Raw genomic sequence first — 21598 nt, 5'->3', positions numbered from 1 at the left:
TTTATGATCACCGTTATCCTTTTGGTAATGGTAAATCCTTGACATTTGTGATCTTACTGTCATCCTTTTGGTGTCGAAGATCCTTGAAGTTTTGGTTCAACCTTCATCCTTTTGGTGAATGGCGACCTTTGCAATTATTACAGCCTACCGTCATCCTTTTGGTGTCGGCGATCCTTGTGGTGATAAGGATCCTTGTCATTTTGGTTCAATCATCATCCTTTTGGTGATAACGTCTAGTTCAATCTAATATCATCCTTTTGGTGATAGAGACTATGGAGTTCAGTTTAAGCTATCATCCTTTTGGTGATGGTAACATTTGGAAAGTCCAATCCCACTGTCATCCTTTTGGTGTCAGTAATATTTGAAGTTATTATAACTTATTATCATCCTTTTGGTGGTAACAAGTTTTGAAGTTATGATCTCACCTTCATCCTTTTGGTGATGGTGTTTGCTGATTCATTATCATCCTTTTGGTGATAACGAGTTCTGTTGTTTGTAGTACCTTCATCCTTTTGGTGATGGTGACTATTGACTTATTATCATCCTTTTGGTGATAACAAGTTTTGTTATTGGCCTTACCTTCATCCTTTTGGTGACGGTGACCATTTGAGTTATGGGCTCATTATCATCCTTGTGGTGATAACGAGTTCTGTTTTGATCTTACCCTCATCCTTTTGGTGATGGAGATCATTGAGTATGTTTCAGCTTATTATCATCCTTTTGGTGATAACAAGTTTTGAAGTTCTGTCCTTATTATCATCCTTTTGATGATAACAAGTTCTGCTTGTTTGATCTTACTGTCATCCTTTTGGTGTCAGTGATATTTAAGGTTATTGACTTATTATCATCCTTTTGGTGGTAACGAGTTTTGTCGTCTGACAATACCTTCATCCTTTTGGTGATGGTGATTGTTAACTTATTATCATCCTTTTGGTGATAACAAGTTTGTGTCTTGATCCTACCTTCATCCTTTTGGTGATGGTGATCAATTGCGTGTGTGCTTATTATCATCCTTTTGGTGGTAACAAGTTGTGTCTTTTAACAATACCTTCATCCTTTTGGTGATGGTGATTGTTGACTTATTGTCATCCTTTTGGTGATAACAAGTTTGTGTCTTGATCCTACCTTCATCCTTTTGGTGATGGTGATCAATTGCGTTGTGTGCTTCTTATCATCCTTTTGGTGGTAACAAGTTGTGTCTTTTAACAATACCTTCATCCTTTTGGTGATGGTGATTGTTGACTTATTGTCATCCTTTTGGTGATAACAAGTTTGTGTCTTGATCCTACCTTCATCCTTTTGGTGATGGTGATCAATTGCGTTGTGTACTTATTATCATCCTTTTGGTGGTAACAAGTTTTGTTGTTTGACAATACCTTCATCCTTTTGGTGATGGTGATTGTTGACTTATTGTCATCCTTTTGGTGATAACAAGTTTGTGTCTTGATCTTACCTTCATCCTTTTGGTGATGGTGATCAATTGCGTGTGTGCTTCTTATCATCCTTTTGGTGGTAACAAGTTGTGTCTTTTAACAATACCTTCATCCTTTTGGTGATGGTGATTGTTGACTTATTATCATCCTTTTGGTGGTAACAAGTTTGTGTCTTGATCTTACCTTCATCCTTTTGGTGATGGGGATCCTTTGAGTTGTCGACTTATTATCATCCTTTTGGTGATAACAAGTTTGTTGTGTGACTATACCTTCATCCTTTTGGTGATGGTGATCATTGAAGTTATTTGACTTATTATCATCCTTTTGGTGATAGCAAGCTTTGTTGTTAGATCTTACCTTCATCCTTTTGGTGACCGTGATCTTTTGAAGTTGATGAGTCAACTATCATCCTTTTGGTGATAGCCTTGATATTATACTCTCTATAATGGGAAACTTTATCAGAATAACCATCATACTTTTGATGACGGACGTCATCCTTTAGTGGTGGGAATCTTTGGATTGTGTCTAGCTTTCATCCTTTTGGTGATGGCGATCTTTGTTGTAGCCACTGTAACCATCATCCTTTTGGTGATAACTACTTTTGAAGCTCGGATCTTTCCATCATCCTTTTGGTGATGACAATCCTGGAAATCATAGTGAATTACTGTCACCCTTTTGGTGATAGCAGTTAAATCTATTGTCATCCTTTTGGTGCCAGAAAACATGTACAGTTTGTGTCTCACATCAGAAACGACCTTTGCAAGATTTGAGTGTCGACTCGAGGGTTGGCATTGATGTTACATCCTACCCCTACTACCCTGGCATCCATTGCATTTTCACCTGCATTGCATTTCAAAGGACAAAATTTGGATCCTTTCGTATTTAATTACCTTCCACCACGAATGTATGATGACATTGTCATTCTTACCTTCTAATTCAAGATAATTAAATAGGGGCAGCTGTCGTACCCCAATTTTGTCCGGGCATTTTTAATTTTTCGTAGAATTAATTTCATTTTTAATTTAGCATCATATGCATAGCATGACATACATTTGCATCATGAATAAACACCTGAAATCTCAGTCAGAATGAATTTATTTGAGAATACCAAAAAATCGGTTGAATTGTCAAAATTTAAGGAAGCAGTGTATTTTTCAAATAATGTGTTTTGTGCTGATAATTTTGGTATGATTTATTTAATTTTCCGAATAATTTGTACTTAATTTCTATTTTTAATTGGTCATTTTTTTTTGTTTAGATATTTAATTAAAATAATTAGAGTGAATTTAATTGAATATTAGTTAGATTTCTTAAAATATTAGTTAGTTTTTTAACATTAGTTAGTTGTCTTTTAAAAAAAATATATTAGTTAGATTTTTTTAGTTTTTCATATTAATTATTTAATTATATAATAATTAGTTTAGATATTAGTTAGTTTAAAAATAATTATTAGTTAGTTTTTTGATTTATTGTAAATAATAAGTATATATATTCTACATTGGATTCCAATCCACGAAAAAAACAAAAAAAAGGTTCACTCAATCCTAACGTCTCTGAGCCCACTAACTCTCCACTCCCACTACCTCTCCACTCCCAACAAACATTCAGCAGAAAAAACAAAAAATCTTCCTCACAATCTCTCTCACGCTCTCACTCCCTCAACAATACAAAAACCTGTTCCTCTCTCACTCACTATTCACTCGGCTCTCTCTCTCAGAAAATCCACACAGAAGACTCTCACAAAACCACACACACGAAATCACTCTCCCTCCCTCTCTCAGAAAAATCCAGCTCACACGAAAACCCTCCTTCATTCACTCTCTCGCCCTCACCACAACAAAAAACCCTTCGTCGTCTCTCAACCCTCGCCGCTAGCTCCCGCCGTCACCTCCATTAAACCGCTAAACCCTTCATCGTTTCTCAACCACCACGCTCAAACCTCCGCTCACAACCGCGACCTCTATCTCACCATCTCCATCTCGCCTCCGCTTCAAATCGCATCATCATCGCCGTGAACCACCGTTAATCGCTCTCCATCAACACCACCTAATCAGCCGTAACCTCCATCCTTCTTCCATCAACCTTCATCTCGCCGCTACCGTCCAAAACCCTAAACGCCGCCACCCAAACACCACCAACAAACCACCAACAAACCCTCGCTAAAACCCTTTCATCAACAATCACCGTCGCCTCTTGAACCACCAAATCGGCGAAACCCCAAAACCCACGGATCCACAGCTTCCACCCGCAACTCACTCACCCCACGCGTTTTCCTTTCAGTTCCTCAACCATTCCTTTAAACAAACCCTAAATCTTGTTACAATTGCTGTTTAAAGTTGGTTGCTGTTAAGTGTTTGGATTTCGCAGGGAGCTTCGGAGTAATAGCGATTTCCAGAACCAAGTAAGAACAGAGAGAGAATCCAAAAGGCAGCCGGGTTATCATTCAGGTTAAGACGATGTTGCAAGCAGCTGCGGATTGCGTTATGCCACTGATTTAGTGTTGTTTGATTTTCGGTAGTTTCATCTTTGGCTTGAGTTGAATCTGAGTTTTAGATTGTTGTTGTTTATTGTTTTGTTTTTATTCTTGCATGCGGTTATGATAGGTAGTAAGTACATTGGGTTTAGATTGTGTAGTTTTTGCTGCTTATTGATTTTGGACTGAATATGGGTTTAAATTTTACAGTTTAGCTGCTTACTGTTTTGATATTCTGGACTAAAAATGGGGTTAAATTTCATAGTTTTTCCTAAGAAATCGATACGCTGGATGAATGCCGACTGTTTGATGTTCATGGATTTTACCATTTCTATTTTCGAATGATTAAATCGGCACAAGTAAATTTTTCCGACTCTTGGGTTTACTTGGATTAAATGGAATTGGGTTAAGGATAATGTTTTGTTCGGAGTTTTCTATTCTTTCATTCTGTAATTAATTTGTACATCATATAGATAGTCCCGAGTTACTCCTACTTTACCTTTGTGAAAATAATGTTGAATGGCGGTTTGGATTCCATTGCAATTAAATCGAATTCTTATGCGGATTTGACAATCTCATGCCTTTACGCCGTCCGAGTTTCATTACATTAATCGAATAAATCGGTTTTTTTAATCAATTTAATTATTTGGTTGTATTAACTTTAAATAGGTAATTATGATAATTATTAAGTTTAATTGAAATAATTAAATCAAAAGTTTTGTTAAACAAATTTTGATTAAGTTTCTTTTCCACCACATTTCCATAATAACAAATTCAATTTCATTTCAATTCATCATCACTTCATGAATTATAAACAAATTCAATTTTAATTTTTCATCAATTCAAACCAATTTCAAAAAGCACAAATCACAATTCTCGATTTAAAAATCGAGTCCCATTTCAAAACACCCTTGTAAGTCGATTGCTTTTAAAGCATCGCCATCGACCTCACATAGCTTACTCTTGGGCTTTCTTACAATGAAGCCTACTTGGTTATTGATTAATCGAGTAGATTAAATAATACACTAAACAAAATTCATTTCATTATATGAACTCAAACCATTTTCCAAATCAAATCAATTTCAAAAGAATTTTCTCTTAAACATAAACTTAGGATGAAAAGGAGATAGGAAGCGTACGCTTCACTATTTCTCAAGTACTCGAATAATTGGCGTACGCCATATTGCGCGAGTTCTTGTCATCCGATTAAATCCTTAAACACAATTTCAAATCACTTTTCAAAATCAAATATAATTTCAAAAGATTTTTTCTCTTTTAAATATAACTTGGGATGAAAAGGAGATAGGAAGCGTACGCTTCACTATTTCTCAAGCACTCGAATAATTGGCGTACGCCATATTGCGCGAGTTCTTGTCACCCGATTAACACTTCAAATCATAATATTTCAAAACATTTCTACAAATTCCAAATCCTTTTAATTCCATATTTCAGATGAAAAGAGGATAGGAGGCGTACGCCTCACTATCTTTCGATTATTCGAATAATTGGCGTACGCCACATTGCTCGAATCTTCGTCATCAAATTAAAACCTTAATCATATACATTCAAATCATATTTTCTAAATCAATTACAAATCCTACAAACGTTTAATTCTATATTTCAGATGAAAAGGAGAATAGTGAGCATCCGCTTCATTATCTCTCGATTATTCGAATAATTGGCGTACGCCACATTGCTCGAATCTTCGTCATCAAACTTAAATCACAAACGAGTAAGCTCAAATCATCGACAAATCCAAACCTACCAAAATTCAAACTATTCTCGCAAATCCAATACAACATCTAAACATATCTTTTACAATTTAAACCTCGGATGATAAAAGAGGGGAGGCGTACGCCTCACCATCTCTCGATTATTTGGATAATTGGCGTACGCCATATTGCACAAATTATCGACTTCCGACTAAAACACGCTAAATAAACTTGGATAAGGGAATAGGTGGCGTACGCCTTGTTATTCCTTGAATAAGCAAGTAGGGGGCGTACGCCTCACTACCGTGCATATTCAACATCCATAAACAAACTTTCAAAATAATCTGAATGAAAAAGGAATAAAAGGCGGACGCCTTATTACTCCTCGAGAGAATTGGACGATTGGTGTACACCACATTGCTCAACCTTTCGTCGTTCTTCCAAAACATCTCAAACAAATCAAATCAACCTTCTCGCCCCCGAGCGATCGAAACCAATCAAACCCAAACACATCAATTCAACCTGTCACCCCCGCGTGACCAAAACCCTTTCAAAAAGAACACTGTTAATCCTTTCTAATGCGCACAACAAACCAGTGCTTAAGCCTCCCCCGAGAGTAGACAACGCCAGCGTTTAGCCATTAGAACGCCGACCAACACAGTCGTTCATCAAAACAAAAACCCACCAAATATTCGTAGTAGCCCGAACTACGAATGCTCTGATTTCCTTATTGCACTATAAGGATACGTAGGCAGGAGATTGCTGTATCTTCGCGAGCACACTAATAAAAAACCTCCCATTTCCCCCTCCTGAGGTCTTCATCCATATCTATCATCAATTCTAAACACTCGAAGCAAGCAAATAAACAGTCAAATAACAGTCAAATAGCAAAATCAGACAAAGAGGTTCCCGTTGAGTACAACGGACGTAAGGGGTGCTAATACCTTCCCCTTATGTAATCGACTCCCGAACCCGAATATGGTTGCGACGACCATTGTTCTTATCTATAGAGGTTTTCTCGATATTTTCCTATCCCTTCATTGGGATAAATAAAGTTCGGTGGCGACTCTGTTTCGAACAACATTTTTTCCGCGTCCTATCGCGAGGGATCGCATTATCATCATTTTTGAGGTGCGACAACTGTCAAAACCTCCAATCAAGCATGGGAGATTCTGAAAACCATGTATGCTGGCCGCTCTCGTGTGCGTGTAATGACACTCAAACAAAAAATTTCCAATTTCAAAAAAGGAAATCAATCCATGGCTAAATACCTTCAAGGAATTAAAGCCATCTCAGATGAATTATCAATCATAGATCACCCCCTTGATGAAACTGATCTTGTGATTCACACACTCAATGGCTTGACCGACGAGTATCGTGAAATTTTTGCTGCACTTAGAAGTAGAGAGTCTCCAATTGTCTTTGCTGAATTACATGAAAAGCTTATGGACTTGAAACCATCCATCATCGTGCAGCGCAAGAGACAGCTGATATTGTTTCCACTGCTAATGTTGTCACAAGAAATAAAGCGGATCGATACAGGAACAACAACAACCGCGGAACCTCCCCTACTCAACGAACTGGTGAAAGCAAACTTGTATGTCAGTTTTGTGACAAGCCAGGCCATGTTGCGAAGAACTGCTACCGAATTAAGGGCTTTCTGAAAAGGCGTGGCATTAAACCGACTGCAAACCTGGCTCAGAATCAGACTGCCACCCAGAGTCCCAGCTGGATAATGGATACAGGAGCATCTCATCATATTTCACAAGATCTGCAACAACTTACGTTAGCAAATTCATATCCTGGAGCAGATCAGGTCGTTGTCGGCGATGGAACAGGTTTGAAAATTACTCATACTGGTAACTCTATCATTCACACCCCTGTTAAACCCCTTTATCTCAAACAAGTCTTGTGTGTTCCTAAAATCCAGTCTAATTTATTATCTATTTCAAAACTATGTCAATCTAATACTTGTTCTGTTGAATTTTTTCCAAACCATTTTGTTGTCAAGGACTTGAATTCGGGTCAGGCTCTACTCCAAGGTCCTCTTAAACAAAATCTATATCATTTACCCGCAGCTATCATTCCTTCACGTACACCTCATGCATTGCATACAAGCATCCATTTTGCATCTACATGGCATCATAAGTTAGGTCATCCTTCTTTCAAAATAATAAAGCATCTGATTGACGGTCATCATCTACCAATAAAGCTTCCAACATCTCATGAGTGTAGTTCATGTCATTGTGCCAAAAGTCACAAACTGCCTTTCTCAAATCATCATCTCACAAGTAGCAAACCATTGGAACTTTTGTAATCTGATGTTTGGGGATCGGCTCCTGTTAGATCGTTAGATGGTTATTTGTACTATTTAATCATTGTAGATCATTTTTCCAAATATGTTTGGTTGTATCCAATGAAACATAAATCAGATGTATTTACCATTTTTGTTCAATTTAAGTCCATTGTTGAAAAAAAGTTTAACTTGCCTATTGTCTCTCTTTTCTCTGATAATGGTGGAGAATTTATCAAATTGAAATCTTTTCTGGCTAACAAAGGTATTTCTCACTTAACCACACCACCACACACACCCGAGGTAAATGGTACAGCTGAAAGGAGACACCGACATGTTGTTGAAACAGGCCGTGCTCTCTTGCATCATGCTAACCTACCACCTGAATTCTGGTCATTTGCATTCACTACTGCAGTTTACCTCATCAACAGAATGCCAAAACCAATCATTGAGATGAACTCTCCCTTTGAACTCTTGTTTCATCTAAAACCGGACTATAGCAAACTTCACTCATTTGGATGCTTGTTCTATCCATGGTTAAAACCATACATGCAAAATAAACTCCAACCTAGGTCAAAACCTTGTATATTCCTAGGATACTCTATGTCTCAACATGCCTACATCTGCCTAGAACCATTGTCAAATAGGGTCTATGTCTCTAGGCATGTTAAGTTTGTGGAAAATTCATTTCCTTATCGATCGATAGTAACACCATCACCTGTCCAAACACTTCCAACATTTGATTCTCCCATTCACATTATTATAAATGTTCCACGTGAACCCACAAATACTGCTCCAGTAACATCTCTACAAGATCAAGTTGGTTCAAGTCGCTCTACTGTACCTGTTCCAACTCAAACTCCCACATGCTGTCAGCTCCCTGAGTCACCTGTATTGTCGTTGGAAAATGCTCCGAGTCCATTCCCCACACCTGCACCATCTATGCTCGAGTCACAATCACCAATCCAGTCATCTGTTTCTGAGTCAACTTCAGCGTCTGTACCGGTCAGTGAGCTTCCACGATTAGAGTCTAATTTACAAACATGTTCTATCACCAACAACAACTATGATGCACCTAATACGGAATGCATTAAACCTACAGTTCGTGATCCTATTGTTACAAGGTCTCACCATAATATCTTCAAACCAAAGAAAACATTTGTTGCCACCAAACATGAGTTACAAGAAAATCTTGAACCGTCCACCATCACTCAAGCTCTTAAAATATCACACTGGAGAGATGCATGCTCAGCAGAATTTAATGCACTAATGAATAATGGCACTTGGACCTTAGTTCCACGAGACACACATACCAATTTGGTCGGCTGCAAGTGGTTGTTCAGAATTAAAAGAAATCCGGATGGAAGTGTGGCACGATATAAGGCCAGGTTAGTAGCAAAGAGATTCACTCAAACACCGGGTCTTGATTTCAAAGAAACCTTTGCTCCCGTTGTAAAACCTCAAACAATTAAAGTAGTCCTCACGATCGCACTCGGACAAGGGTGAAGTTTACATCAAATGGATGTTAACAATGCGTTTCTGCAAGGCAAATTATTTGAAAATGTATACATGCAACAACCTCCTGTTTTCATCCATTCAGAATTTCCAAATCATGTTTGCAAACTTCAAAAAGCCATTTATGGTTTGAGACAAGCTCCTCGTGCGTGGCATGAATCGCTTAAGAACTTTGTGATTTCAGTTGGTTTCTCCACAAGCTTAAGTGATCCCTCATTGTTCATCTACAATAAATACGGTGTCCGTGCTTTCTTACTCGTCTATGTTGATGATCTACTGCTGACAGGTAACAACACTTCATTCTTAAATCAGTTCATGACAGAGCTTTCGAAAAAAAATTCTCTTAATCAACTTGGGTTTCCACATGGCATAGAACTTATTCCAATCAAAACTGGCTTGTTTCTGTCACAACATGGTTACATCAGAGACCTATTGCATAAGTTCAATATGGCAGGAGCTAAAACTACAACAACTCCATTGTGTATGACTACACCCCTCAAGTTAGAGGATGGATCAGCTCCTGCTGACTCAAAAATATTTCGTAGCATCATTGGAGCTCTTCAATACATCACATTAACCAGGCCAGATCTATCGTTTGCCGTAAATAAACTGTCACAATTCATGCATCAACCAACTGAATTGCATGTTCAGCAACTTAAAAGAGTATTACGGTATCTCAAGTTCACTATCAATCATGGCTTGAAACTTACGAAGCCAATTCATCTGAAATTACAAGCATATACCGATGCGGATTGAGGTGGTAATCATGATGACAAAACATCAACTTCAGCCTACATAATTTATCTCGGTGGTAATCCTGTTTCTTGGTTATCAAAACGACAACGAACAGTCGCGAGATCCTCAACAGAAGCAGAATACAGGTCTGCTGCCAATTCTACAGCAGAAATTATGTGGCTCTCAAATCTTTTGGGTGAACTTGGCATACAATCTCAAATACCTACCATTTTCTGTGATAATATTGGTACAACTTACCTATGTTCTAATCCAGTTTTTCATTCAAGAATGAAGCACATCGCACTTGACTATCATTTTGTGCGGCAACAAGTTCAAAATGGAAAACTTACAGTCTCTCACAACAAAACCGTTACATCGTAGTCGGTTCACACATCTTAGAGACAAAATTGGAGTCGTTGACTGTGACCCAATTTTGCGGGGGCATAATAGATAGCTATAACTAATAATGTATTTATTTGTATTATTGCTTAATAGTAGTAGTTAGCTACCTATCTAATAGGAACTGGCTGTGGATTATCCATCCCTAGTCTCAAGGAAGAACTCCCTTAATATTTGGAGTTTCAGTTTCACCCCTGTATTATAAATAGCCATCACTTTGACATTTATAATATATAAAACAATCATCCTTTTAGAAAATAGGTAAGGTCAGATTAGGTCTTAGAAGACCTGAACCTAGTCTACGATAAATTTAAATGACCTGAGCTTGTCATATGATCTATTTATTGTATACTTTTTTTTTCTGATCTGGCTTTTTTAAAAGCACGGTCTTGCCTGAAAATCTATTTAGTCTAATTTATAATATATATGTATATATAGGTCAACCTATTTATCCTATATATATATATATATATATATATATATATATATATATATATATATATATATATATATATATATATATATATATATATATATATATATATATATATATATATATATATATATATATATATATATATATATATATATATATATATAGACTTGCTTATAAAGCTTTAAAGGATTTTTTTAAATCATATGTTTGACATATTTAATTAAATAGACTTTTAAGAAAGTTTAAGCCTAGTCTATTTATTAAATAGGTATGGTCTGACTTTAAATAAACTAAGTTATAGGCTCCTGTAAACTGGTATGACCTATTCCATCCCAACGCGTCACTTTCTAAGATTAACAACCTAGATATATAAACATGAAAGTTTCTTAATCCATCCTGGAAAATATAGGAAGTATACAAATTGGTAGCGAGTACAAAATAAGAATTAGCTACGCATTCCTCAATAAACTCTCTTCAACATTATCATTAGTTAAAATTAAGATCTCTCGTACTGAAACAACGCTATATAATAAACATAATATCATATCAAAGTGACTGTATGTGACTTAACATCTATGAAAGTCCCCTGCTATCTCAAATAGTTATTTTTCTTTTATGTAAAAAATTTAGGGTTTGTTTACGAATTGATTTTTCCGAAGGTTTTGGAGAGAAATATTTTGGAGGGTTGCATTTATATTTTAATATGTGTGTGATATTTTAAAAAAGTTTAAGAAACAATGTGATTTTATATTCTAATGTATTATATTATTTTTAAAAAAATTTAAAAATATAAAAATACATTTAAAAATATAGACGCAACTCTCCAAAGCCCATCCCTTCAAAATCATCCAAAAATTAACTCTCAAACATACCCTTAGGATTTGTTTTGGAGTTTGAAGGAGAGGGGAATGAAGGGTTTCGAATAATGTTTTATTTTTAATATAGAGAAATCTTTAATATTTTTTGAAAAAAATATTTTATTTAGAATGATAAAATAATGTTTATCATTAATATATTTTTAATTTTTTAAATATTATAACAACAAAAATTATATTTGAACAATTTGTTTAAGCACTCCAAACCCTTATCCAATACAAATTAGAGGGTTTTTGATGTTATGAATAAAAACAATAGAGATGCTTATTCCATTTTTAGTGGTGCCTTTCACACCCTTGAAAATCCAAAATTGCCCTTCATGCATCCAAAGATGCATCTTCGGACGTACCCAAACCACACTAAAATACGATATTTTGAGATCCACCCTCTTTTGAATAAAATATGGTTCAGAGATGCATCTCGTGTACTATTCGGATGCATCCTGAGACGCGTCTCTGAAATGTCCATGAAGTCCTTTTACAAATATTAGAAGCGTGGTAATTGCAAAAGGGAATTACTTCGAATATGTGTCTCTAGAACCCCCTTTGAATGGTTTCAGAACAACATCATTGTTCCAACATTATAACTTTTTAAGGCTAAGTTATATTAACGTAAAATCGCAGTAAAATCAAGTTTAATTAAAGGTAAATTAAAGTAAAAAGTCATAAATCAATTAAAAAATGCAACACCATACATAATATTTGTCAAAAAATACAAAAAAATAATGCATCCAAACATAAACTATTACGTATGTCGAACCCCCTCCTGACTTCTCCTCCTCCAACTGTACTACACGACATTTCGTAACCCGACAATCATGCTCTCCACGAGGGCCAACTGGAGAATTTCATTCTCAAAGAGTCCTGACTTTATGTCTAATCTACCCATCTCCATAATAAGTCGGCAGATCATCGTCACGCTATCGGCCTAGTCATCCTGAGCCTCAAGTACCTCATGGTTAGTTGACTTAGGTGGTATTCTAGGAGCGTATGGTGTCATGATAGGGTGTGTCACCCTATAGAACCAGGTCATGTAGTCGTTAGCAACAACCTAGTGTACAGAAACTGGCACCTTACGATACTCCTTTTGTACCAAGTGACTCTCTAAATCATCCAGTATCGTACCAAGAACTCTGCGGCGGACGCGAGAAGGAGCGGATTCATACGGAGGTCTCGGAATAATCTTCAAGTAGCCAAATTGGCTCATCACTCGCTCGAGAAGATAATGATACATAAGAGATGACCCACATGTCAACCACCCGGAGTATAAGGAAATGACGTGAAACTCACACGACCCCAGTTACGCTCGTATGGGCATAAGAAAACGTCATCTGGTACATGATGGTCAAGATACACTCTGAATGACTCGACCACACTATTCTCATGTACGAAACAAAAGCGGTTACATGTGACCAGTCCTTATCGTAGGAAGGCGCAACTTCCCGCCCAATGATGCGAGGGAAGCAGGAGATTATCCATCCCTGAAAATGGTTCGGATACAATATTAATAACTAGTGTAACAAATGAATTATGAAAATATTAGTAATAAGAAAATACAGTAAGCAGCGTGCAACTCCCTATCATTTGCTTTGTCTTCCAAAGACAACCCTCGCCCTGCTTCGAGTACAGGTAGACCAAACAGGCAACCCCTAGTTGTACTCGTGAATCGAAGTCAGGTCGATAAAGTAATTAAGGTACACCACACCGACATAGGTTTCATTTTTGTCCATAAAAATGGATGTGCCAACCAGGAACAAGAGGTAACACCTCAATGCACACTGTTTGTGGTTGTTATAAGTCTTTTCCAAAAAACTAAACCTAGCATGAGCACCTCTAGTGTAAGTTTCCTCCCTGGCGGCCTTACCTGGCTTAGCACACAAATGGGTGACCATCATATCGACAACTTCATCTCTTGCCCCATCCTCTTGTGTCCAAGTAATCTCCCCCTGAAGGAAGCATGAGGCATGGGATGTCATCCCATGTGATGTTCATCTCACCTATATGAAGGTGGAAAGATGACATCTCTGAATGTCACCTCTCAGCAAAAGTCATCTGCATGCTATATTTTATGGTCATATAAGTAGAAGAACATAGACCGGCAAGACCGGAATAACTAATAACATCAATGAACCAAGCAACAGTGGGTTGTGTCAGGTCCAATATCTTCCCGTCGTGGTTTATAGATTTCAAACATGTAGGCTCTTGTCAAAAGAAAATATCAACATCAACATCAATTTAGTTAGTTGAAAACATATGAATTAAAAAGAAAATAAATATACATCCCCTTCCCATACATGCCTAGCAGCATGATCGACATATATATGAAGTAAGAAGGTACAAATGGGCCTCCTGGGTAACTCTATAAAGGAGAATCGAAAACAGCTTCCTTCCGCTCTTTAGGGGCTTTAGGAACTTCACGATCTGCTGCATCATATGTCTGAGAGAGTTGGCTACGAGAACCAAACGCTTGCGAACCTCGGGGATGCGAAGTAGATGCAATGTCAAATGAGTTATCAACAACTCATGGCCTCATGGTCCTTGTTGGAGCCCTCTTACGTCATACCGATACGGTTTGGGACACACGTCCGAGTCTAATTCGTCCAGTGTTGCTTTTAGCCATTGCACATGCGTTAGAAACATAGACAAATATAAACATCATGCCAGGACAAATTCCACAAAATCAACCAATCTTTTGCATGAGTCCAATTCGAAGATGTATCTCCGAAAATAATGTAGACCAAATCTGGAGATGCATCTCTACACAAACATATGATTGTCTCATGAAAGATACACCATTTCTGCCATAACACTCCAAAAATACCTCAATGCATATTTTTCTATCCTACCAAAATCGTTTACACTATCTAATGCACTTAAAACAACTAATGTAGCTTAAACAACTAACTTCAAATAAAAATATAAAAAGATATAGAATTTTTAAAAAACTTACCAAATGAAATTGATTGTATGAGTTATGAGATGCTGTAAAGGAGGAGTTAGAGCTCAAGCGTTAGAAGCTTGCTACAAAGAGAAGCTTGAATGGGACAGAGAACTCAAAAGATTGAGAGGAGGAAGAGAACTTTTTTTTTATATAAAAAATGACCAAGAAGGAAGTGGGAAAGGTAGTCTGGTGCGAGATATGGAACATAAGCATCTAGAGATGCATCTTCGGACCACCCACTAACGTTTGAGTAAATGATGTTTACGAAGATGCATCTTTAAACACACTTTTTACGCATACAAAGATGCATCTCCAAATTAATTTTTGACACAATGCGGGTACCTCTTCAATTTGATATGAGAAATGACTAAAATAGGTGTGCCCGGAGATGCATCACCAAATTCTATGACAATTTGGACTTTTCATGGTGGTGTGAGAGCACCCATAAGGATAAAAATAACATTTCCCTTAAAATAAACCATCAAAAACCCTCACAACCAAAATCTTTCTATTTTTTTTTTACCCAATCCTTCATGTTTTTCAAAGTCCTCCTCTCACTTTCCCTCCAAACTCTCAAACAAAGCGTTAGTTTGGAGGTGAGGGGGCTTCCAAAAATGATTTTTTTTAAATAGAGAAATCTTAACATTTTTTAGTAAAAAAAATTATGTTTAGAAAGATAACATAATGCTTATCACTAATATATTTTTTGATTTTTGAAATAGTATAACAACAAAAATGATATTTGAGCAATTTGTCTAAGCCCTCCAAATCATTCCTCCAATATAAATTTTGACTTCCTCAAATTAGAGAGTTTTGTGTTATGAATATAAACAAATCCTTCCAACAAAATTGTTCTATTCTTTTAACTAAGTCTTTCTTATTTTTCAAAGTTCTTCCCTCCATTCCCAGTTGGTTTTTGAAGGATTGCATCTATATTTTGAAATGTATTTGATATTTAAAAATAATAATAATAATAATATAATACAATAATATATAAGTCATTATTTAAAAAACAATTTAAAATATAGACAAACTCTTCGAAGTCTTTCCCTCCAAAATCTTCTAAAACCAATTTTATGGTTTGTTTGAAAGTTGACTTTTGGAAGAAAGATTTTTGAGGATTGCGTTTATATCTTAAAATATTTTTAAAAAGTTTATAAATAATATAATATAAAATTATATTATTTTTAGAATTTTTTAAAAATATCAAATACATTTCAAGATATAGACACAACCCTCCAAAGCTTTCCTCTCTAAAACTCTCAAAAACCAAATTCCAAACTTTTGATTTTATATAAGAGTTGAGAGAGAAAGGAAGGGGAGGACTTTGAAAAAAAATATATTTTTATTCATAACGCAAAATCTTCTTAATTTGAAATAACTCAAAATTTATATTGAAAGAAAGTTTTGGAGTATCTACATAAATTTTTCAAATATATTTTATCTTGTTATAATATTATAAAAATTAAAAATATAATAATAATGAACATACATGAAATATTTTATACAAAAACACAATTTAAAAAAATGTTAAAAGATTTTATTTTATTTTTACAAATTCTCTTCCTAAAAATCTTGCTTTCTCCTCCCCTCCAAACTCCTAAACAAAACCTTAGTTAAAAGAAAATAAGGTATGAAATTTGACACCCAAGTAGTCCTAGAAGCAACATCATTTTGATGGAGCACTTTTCATAGCAAACATGGTGCAAGGATATGTTATAGACAATGTTGTCACTATGCAATGGTGCTTTAGCGGCACTATATCAGCTATTTGACGACATGTTTTACTAAATAGCATATCATATGACAATAGCAGTTTGTCCAAATTCTGCTACACTTCCGCGATATAGCGCTGCTATAGCTGCTATTTAACAACACTAGTTATAGAGTGGCAGGATCTAAGCAGGTTAGATGCTGAGATGGAGCATTGACAGCTGAACAATTTTCTTTCAAATTCCTAACTCTTAACGATTGAGAAACATGCTAACTACTTTACATATAAGGAGGCAAGGATGGGTCGAAAAGGGTGGACATAATAATTCAAAACTAGGATGTGCTCCATACTGCATATAAAGGAATTTGGATAGGGTGCACATCTGAATTGTCCTTTGATTCAAAAGTTATTCGCCATCATTATTTATTCTTAGACTTTGAAGTAGCCCATTTAAAGTAGCCGCAGTTTGCTTCAGGATTAGATGCAGGGCCCTGTAAGGAGGAAAACATGTTAGTATTCACCACTTAGTGCATACGGTGATAAACAGATTATGGAATGAAAGACCATGAACTGACAAGGATGAAAACAAATTATTAAGCTGCCAGCAGTTGTGGCTATAATGTAACTCATTGCAGACACTACATAGCTAGCTCATTAGAAGTTGGGAGCCAATCCCTCCCCTAAAACAAGTGTTGAGTTGCTTATTACTTTATAATTGGATAGTGCAACTGTGCAAGTCATTAAGTTAAGAGTAAAACCTTTTCTTATTTTTCCCTAAGCTGTGAGCCATGATTTCCCATCAGCACCATAACCAAAAGAACAATTGGAACTACAGATAACAAAGTTGCTCCATTGAGCAAATAAGCGTGACGAAATTGCTCTTATAACTCACCCTAACGGACTTTACAACTTTTAAATGATAGTACGAAATACTTGGTGGAAATAGTTGAAAGCAACAAACCAAAAACAAAAAAAATAGTAAAAACATAAAATTCAGATATGAATTGTGCAACCCTTCGGAGCTGCAGGATTGAAAATATTTGAATATCAAACAAATGAGTCAATATCCTCACAAGAATCACAGTGCAGTGCAAAAGAATAATTTTCAGAGACAAAAGCACAACGTACAAAGCCACTTGACAGAAACAGATTACCTCAGCACGGGCACAAACATAGAATCTGCGACCAAAATTAGCTCCTTGTTTCTTTACCACCCGAGCAATACAAGGTTCCTTATGTCCCTTGCAAAGAGGTATACTGTTTTGCATCATTTTTTGTATTCTTTGCCACTCTTGTGAAGCTACATTACTCTTCTCTTCTTTTCTAGAACTATCATTTAGTTCAGCTAAATCCTGATCGCATGCTGCACTCGCCTCATCTTGCACAGGACTGCTACTATGATCAAACACTGCAGAATTTTCAAGTGATTGAGAGTTGGGTTGTGAGGGTTCTGCCTGACTATCTGAGAAACCAATACAAGAGTCCTTGATACCATTGTCAAGATTTGTACTTTTCTGAAAAAATGACCTAAGTGAGAGTTGGGACGATTGACTATTTCGAGCCTTTTTTTTGGATTCATCGCATTTCTGAATTTTTGATTTTTTAAATAAACTTCCTGATTTAGAAACAGTCTCCAGAGAAGAACCTGTGGAAAGTTTATTTGGTTCCAAAATGCTACGTTCTGAATCTTTGTTTGGAAGAAAATCACATTCACGGGTAGATGAACCAATTATGTCAATTGGTTCTTCTATTCTCTCAGAAGTACTGACCACTGAAATGTCACTGTCTGCCATCTTGCACGAATCAGAAACTCGTCTTTTCATCAACAATGACACTGCAATAAAAAGCTTAGAAACATTTAGATATTAATATCTTCTTACATACAAAAACTTGCCACCCAAGATTAAACAATGTTTCGGTACCTAGAGTTTGCTGGACACCATGAATCATGGGAACATATCTAGCAGATAAGGAGGGGGTACTATGCAGAGAGACCTCAGGAATTTCCATCAAAGTCAAAATAACTGGAGCATGATCGGATCCTTCTAGTTTAACACTCTTTCCTCCCTTCCGCATGTGGGCACTGCGGATCCACATGTCAAAGTTAAAAGCTATATCCTAGCATCCAGGAAGCCATGCAGCATAGAATTGAGCAAATCTTTAACCAATTGACACGGTAGTGTTGAAAAACCTCACTAGGAGTTAGAAACGACTGGTATAAAATGTATTGGAAAATTCCATAAATATGCAATGTGAAATGATGTATTCCACAACATTGTACATGTTATGAAATGACCAAAAAAAGTCATCCGTACATGTTCATATTTCAAAGACAATGTAGCTTGCAGTAATATATTCATTCAATATCCCTCCATTCCACCAAAAACAAAATATATTCATTCAATCTTCAACTTTGCAAGTTACCTCGGTGTGCTTTCTGGTTTGAACCGTTTGTACTGTGTCATAATTTCACATTCTTTAACATGGCATCTTATAAAACTATGACATTGCAGGTCATCTAATTTATGTAAGCATGAACCAGCACATAGAATATGGTCGATTCTACTCCCATAGTTAAATACTTCAGCACCCGTACTTTGAGACCAACAGGTGAATGCATCACTTCTGCATAAAACTCAATATGTGCAATTATGACTTAACCATACTGATAATGATGATATTGAAAACTTAGACATAGTGTTGAAAACACAAATGAAGGAAGAACAAAAAACATGGAGGATGTACATGTAACACAAGCCAAGTGCACATAGAATTGTGTCATCAATACAAGCAAAAACATAGTTCATCGTTTTCAAATAATCCATTTTTATACTCTGACTGAATTTGAAAAACTGAAAAGGCATCTTCAATTTGAAAGCAACATAATCCTAGTGACAATATTATACTGGGAAAAAATGACAAGTAAACATTTTCAGAAAATATAGAATGAGAATATCTCCTCTTTCTGATAAGACATTGCCAAGGATGTATCATCAATTGAATTTCCAAGGTTACATATTAATGTTTTATATTAAACAAAGTAGGTAACCCAAGCGTCCTTACTTATCAGGATATTTTGCTCGGAAGACATCAGAAAAGTGGCCTCCATTTTCAATTAGCATCGATCTGAACCATCTTCTAAACCTGCACAAGAATTCAGCCAAAGAGTTAAGATGATAGGTCGTCTACTCGGCATTAAAGATACTATACAAGAATCTGGTAGTCTGCTCACTCATTATTGTCAAAATCAGGCCCTGCATCACACCTATCAATTGCAAACGGTGCAATATTGAGATCACCAACAACAAAGATTCTCCTTCCTTGATGCAGGAGAGACTCCAATCTTTTCTATCAAATAAAGTACCAACATCAATCAAACAGAAAAACAAACAAAATAAAAGTGAAAGTTTTGAAAAATAGAGACATCAAAGGCAAGAACATAAACTATGATATTAGCATATCCCATTTTTAAAAAAGTAAATGGCGTTTCCTGAATTTGACACTTCAATATTCATTGAATCATGCTGATTTACGGGAAACAGAAAGGAAGTAATAATAAAGCAAGTTTTACACACTAGCTTTAGAGTTTCTAAAACCCCAAAAGATATTCTGATGGATAAACTGTTTTCAGGTTACATTTTGTCAGATAAATGATACAATTAGATAAACCATGATAAACTTAATCAACATTAAGAAGTTTGTAGAATTTCAAATTTTAGTTCCAAATTATCAACTAGACTTATAACTACTATATTTATCCAATAACACTAGCAACTGAAGCATAAAATATCAGCTAAGATCCACATAAGAACAAAAGCTGTAGGTAAACTTTATAGCATAAAAAGTAGTCTGCAAAGTAATGATTTTCGATCATATACCTGCAGTATCCTGTAGAATATTTGTTTAAACTGAATCCTCTCCGTGTCATCACTTCCAGCTCGAGGCCCATAAATATTGAAAAGAACTATATTGATGCAAACACAACTAGGTCAAAACATCTATACCTTTCTTCAAATAAAAAAGAAACAGTTAAAAGATTGATACAAACAAAACATGTATCATTCTTTCTAGTCACACGCACCAAAGTGACCATGATCAGTGACAATGCATCGCCCTTCACTGTCAACACTGAAAAGCTCATCTTTTGAAAAACCCTCAAGATCTTCTATGAAGAGTGGCAATTTATCTTCACTAGTTTGAGAGTTACACATTAGGCCAGTGAATCCTTCTTCAGCTGCCAAGGGCAATGCTGCTTCAGTACTCGAAAAAGCAGACTTTACTCGACAAAATGTAATAACACCTACACTCTCAAATCAAATTTATTGCTCAAACATTAGTACAATGTAGACTAGAGTTTTCATTTCCACAAACAACCACTTAGGTTAACACATAAAAGCATAACAATAATTATTTGAGTAATTTTACGGAATTCGTTCGAATTTGATTGTTGGAATTCTGTTACAATAAACATGTTATGTTGGTTGGGGCAATGTAACAAACAGCTTACCGGAATAACCGGTTCGGCCTTTCTGAGAAGTTCGGGTAGAAGAAAAGAACGACTCGTATCCATCTACCATAACCAAATCCGCTGTAACATCTTGTCTGCTAAGTTTTGTCTCCTGCAAGAACGTGTGAGTGTTGTTGTTGTTGTTGTGATAGAGGAAAATGAAAGGAGAAAAGAAAAAGAGGATTTGGAAGAGAACCTGAAAGCAAATAATATCAGCGTCGAATGAATTGAGCAGATTGCGGAGAGAACCGAACTGCAATATGCGTTGTCTCAAACCGTTTACGTTGTAAGTTACTATCTTCATCATCCTCTCTCCCATCACAGGTTTTCTCCCTCCCCGGCTGTCTATGTTATTGCAGCACCTTTTCTGGGTGAGAGAAAAAAAAAACTTTTATGATTTTTAAATCTACAATTTTTTAGTTTAATATAACAAAAAAATATTATAGATACACACACAACCTATGAAAAACACTAGGCTCCGTTTGCTATTAATAAAATGACATAAGAGTATGGAGTTTGTGTTATATTCGAGAAACATACATGATTTATGATAGTGTGAGATGTA

General features: G+C 36.0%; 1 protein-coding gene across 2 annotated transcripts; it reads right to left on the bottom strand.

Moving 5' to 3' along the window:
* Positions 1 to 16330: 16330 nt before the first annotated feature.
* On the bottom strand, positions 16331 to 21598 carry LOC127074691 (DNA-(apurinic or apyrimidinic site) endonuclease 2). 2 transcript variants are annotated; one of them, XM_051016030.1, is made up of 11 exons: positions 21493 to 21598; positions 21230 to 21400; positions 21034 to 21145; positions 20608 to 20826; positions 20405 to 20490; positions 19759 to 19874; positions 19590 to 19670; positions 18951 to 19151; positions 18449 to 18609; positions 17681 to 18360; positions 16331 to 17017 (listed from the first exon to the last, which is right to left on the bottom strand). In XM_051016030.1, the coding sequence occupies exons 2-11, from the start codon at positions 21350 to 21352 to the stop codon at positions 16946 to 16948; spliced, it is 1851 nt and encodes a 616-aa protein (XP_050871987.1). In that variant the 5' UTR covers positions 21353 to 21400; positions 21493 to 21598; the 3' UTR covers positions 16331 to 16945. The 2 variants fall into 2 exon arrangements, with proteins under 2 accessions (XP_050871987.1, XP_050871988.1); XM_051016031.1 differs by lacking the exon at positions 21493 to 21598 and having other exon boundaries at positions 20608 to 20760; positions 21230 to 21446.

Source organism: Lathyrus oleraceus, chromosome 4 (assembly GCF_024323335.1).
Source record: "Lathyrus oleraceus cultivar Zhongwan6 chromosome 4, CAAS_Psat_ZW6_1.0, whole genome shotgun sequence".
Taxonomy (NCBI): domain Eukaryota; kingdom Viridiplantae; phylum Streptophyta; class Magnoliopsida; order Fabales; family Fabaceae; genus Lathyrus; species Lathyrus oleraceus.
The sequence above is the reverse complement of the archived record's forward strand: the minus strand, read 5'-3'. Positions and strand labels throughout refer to the sequence as shown.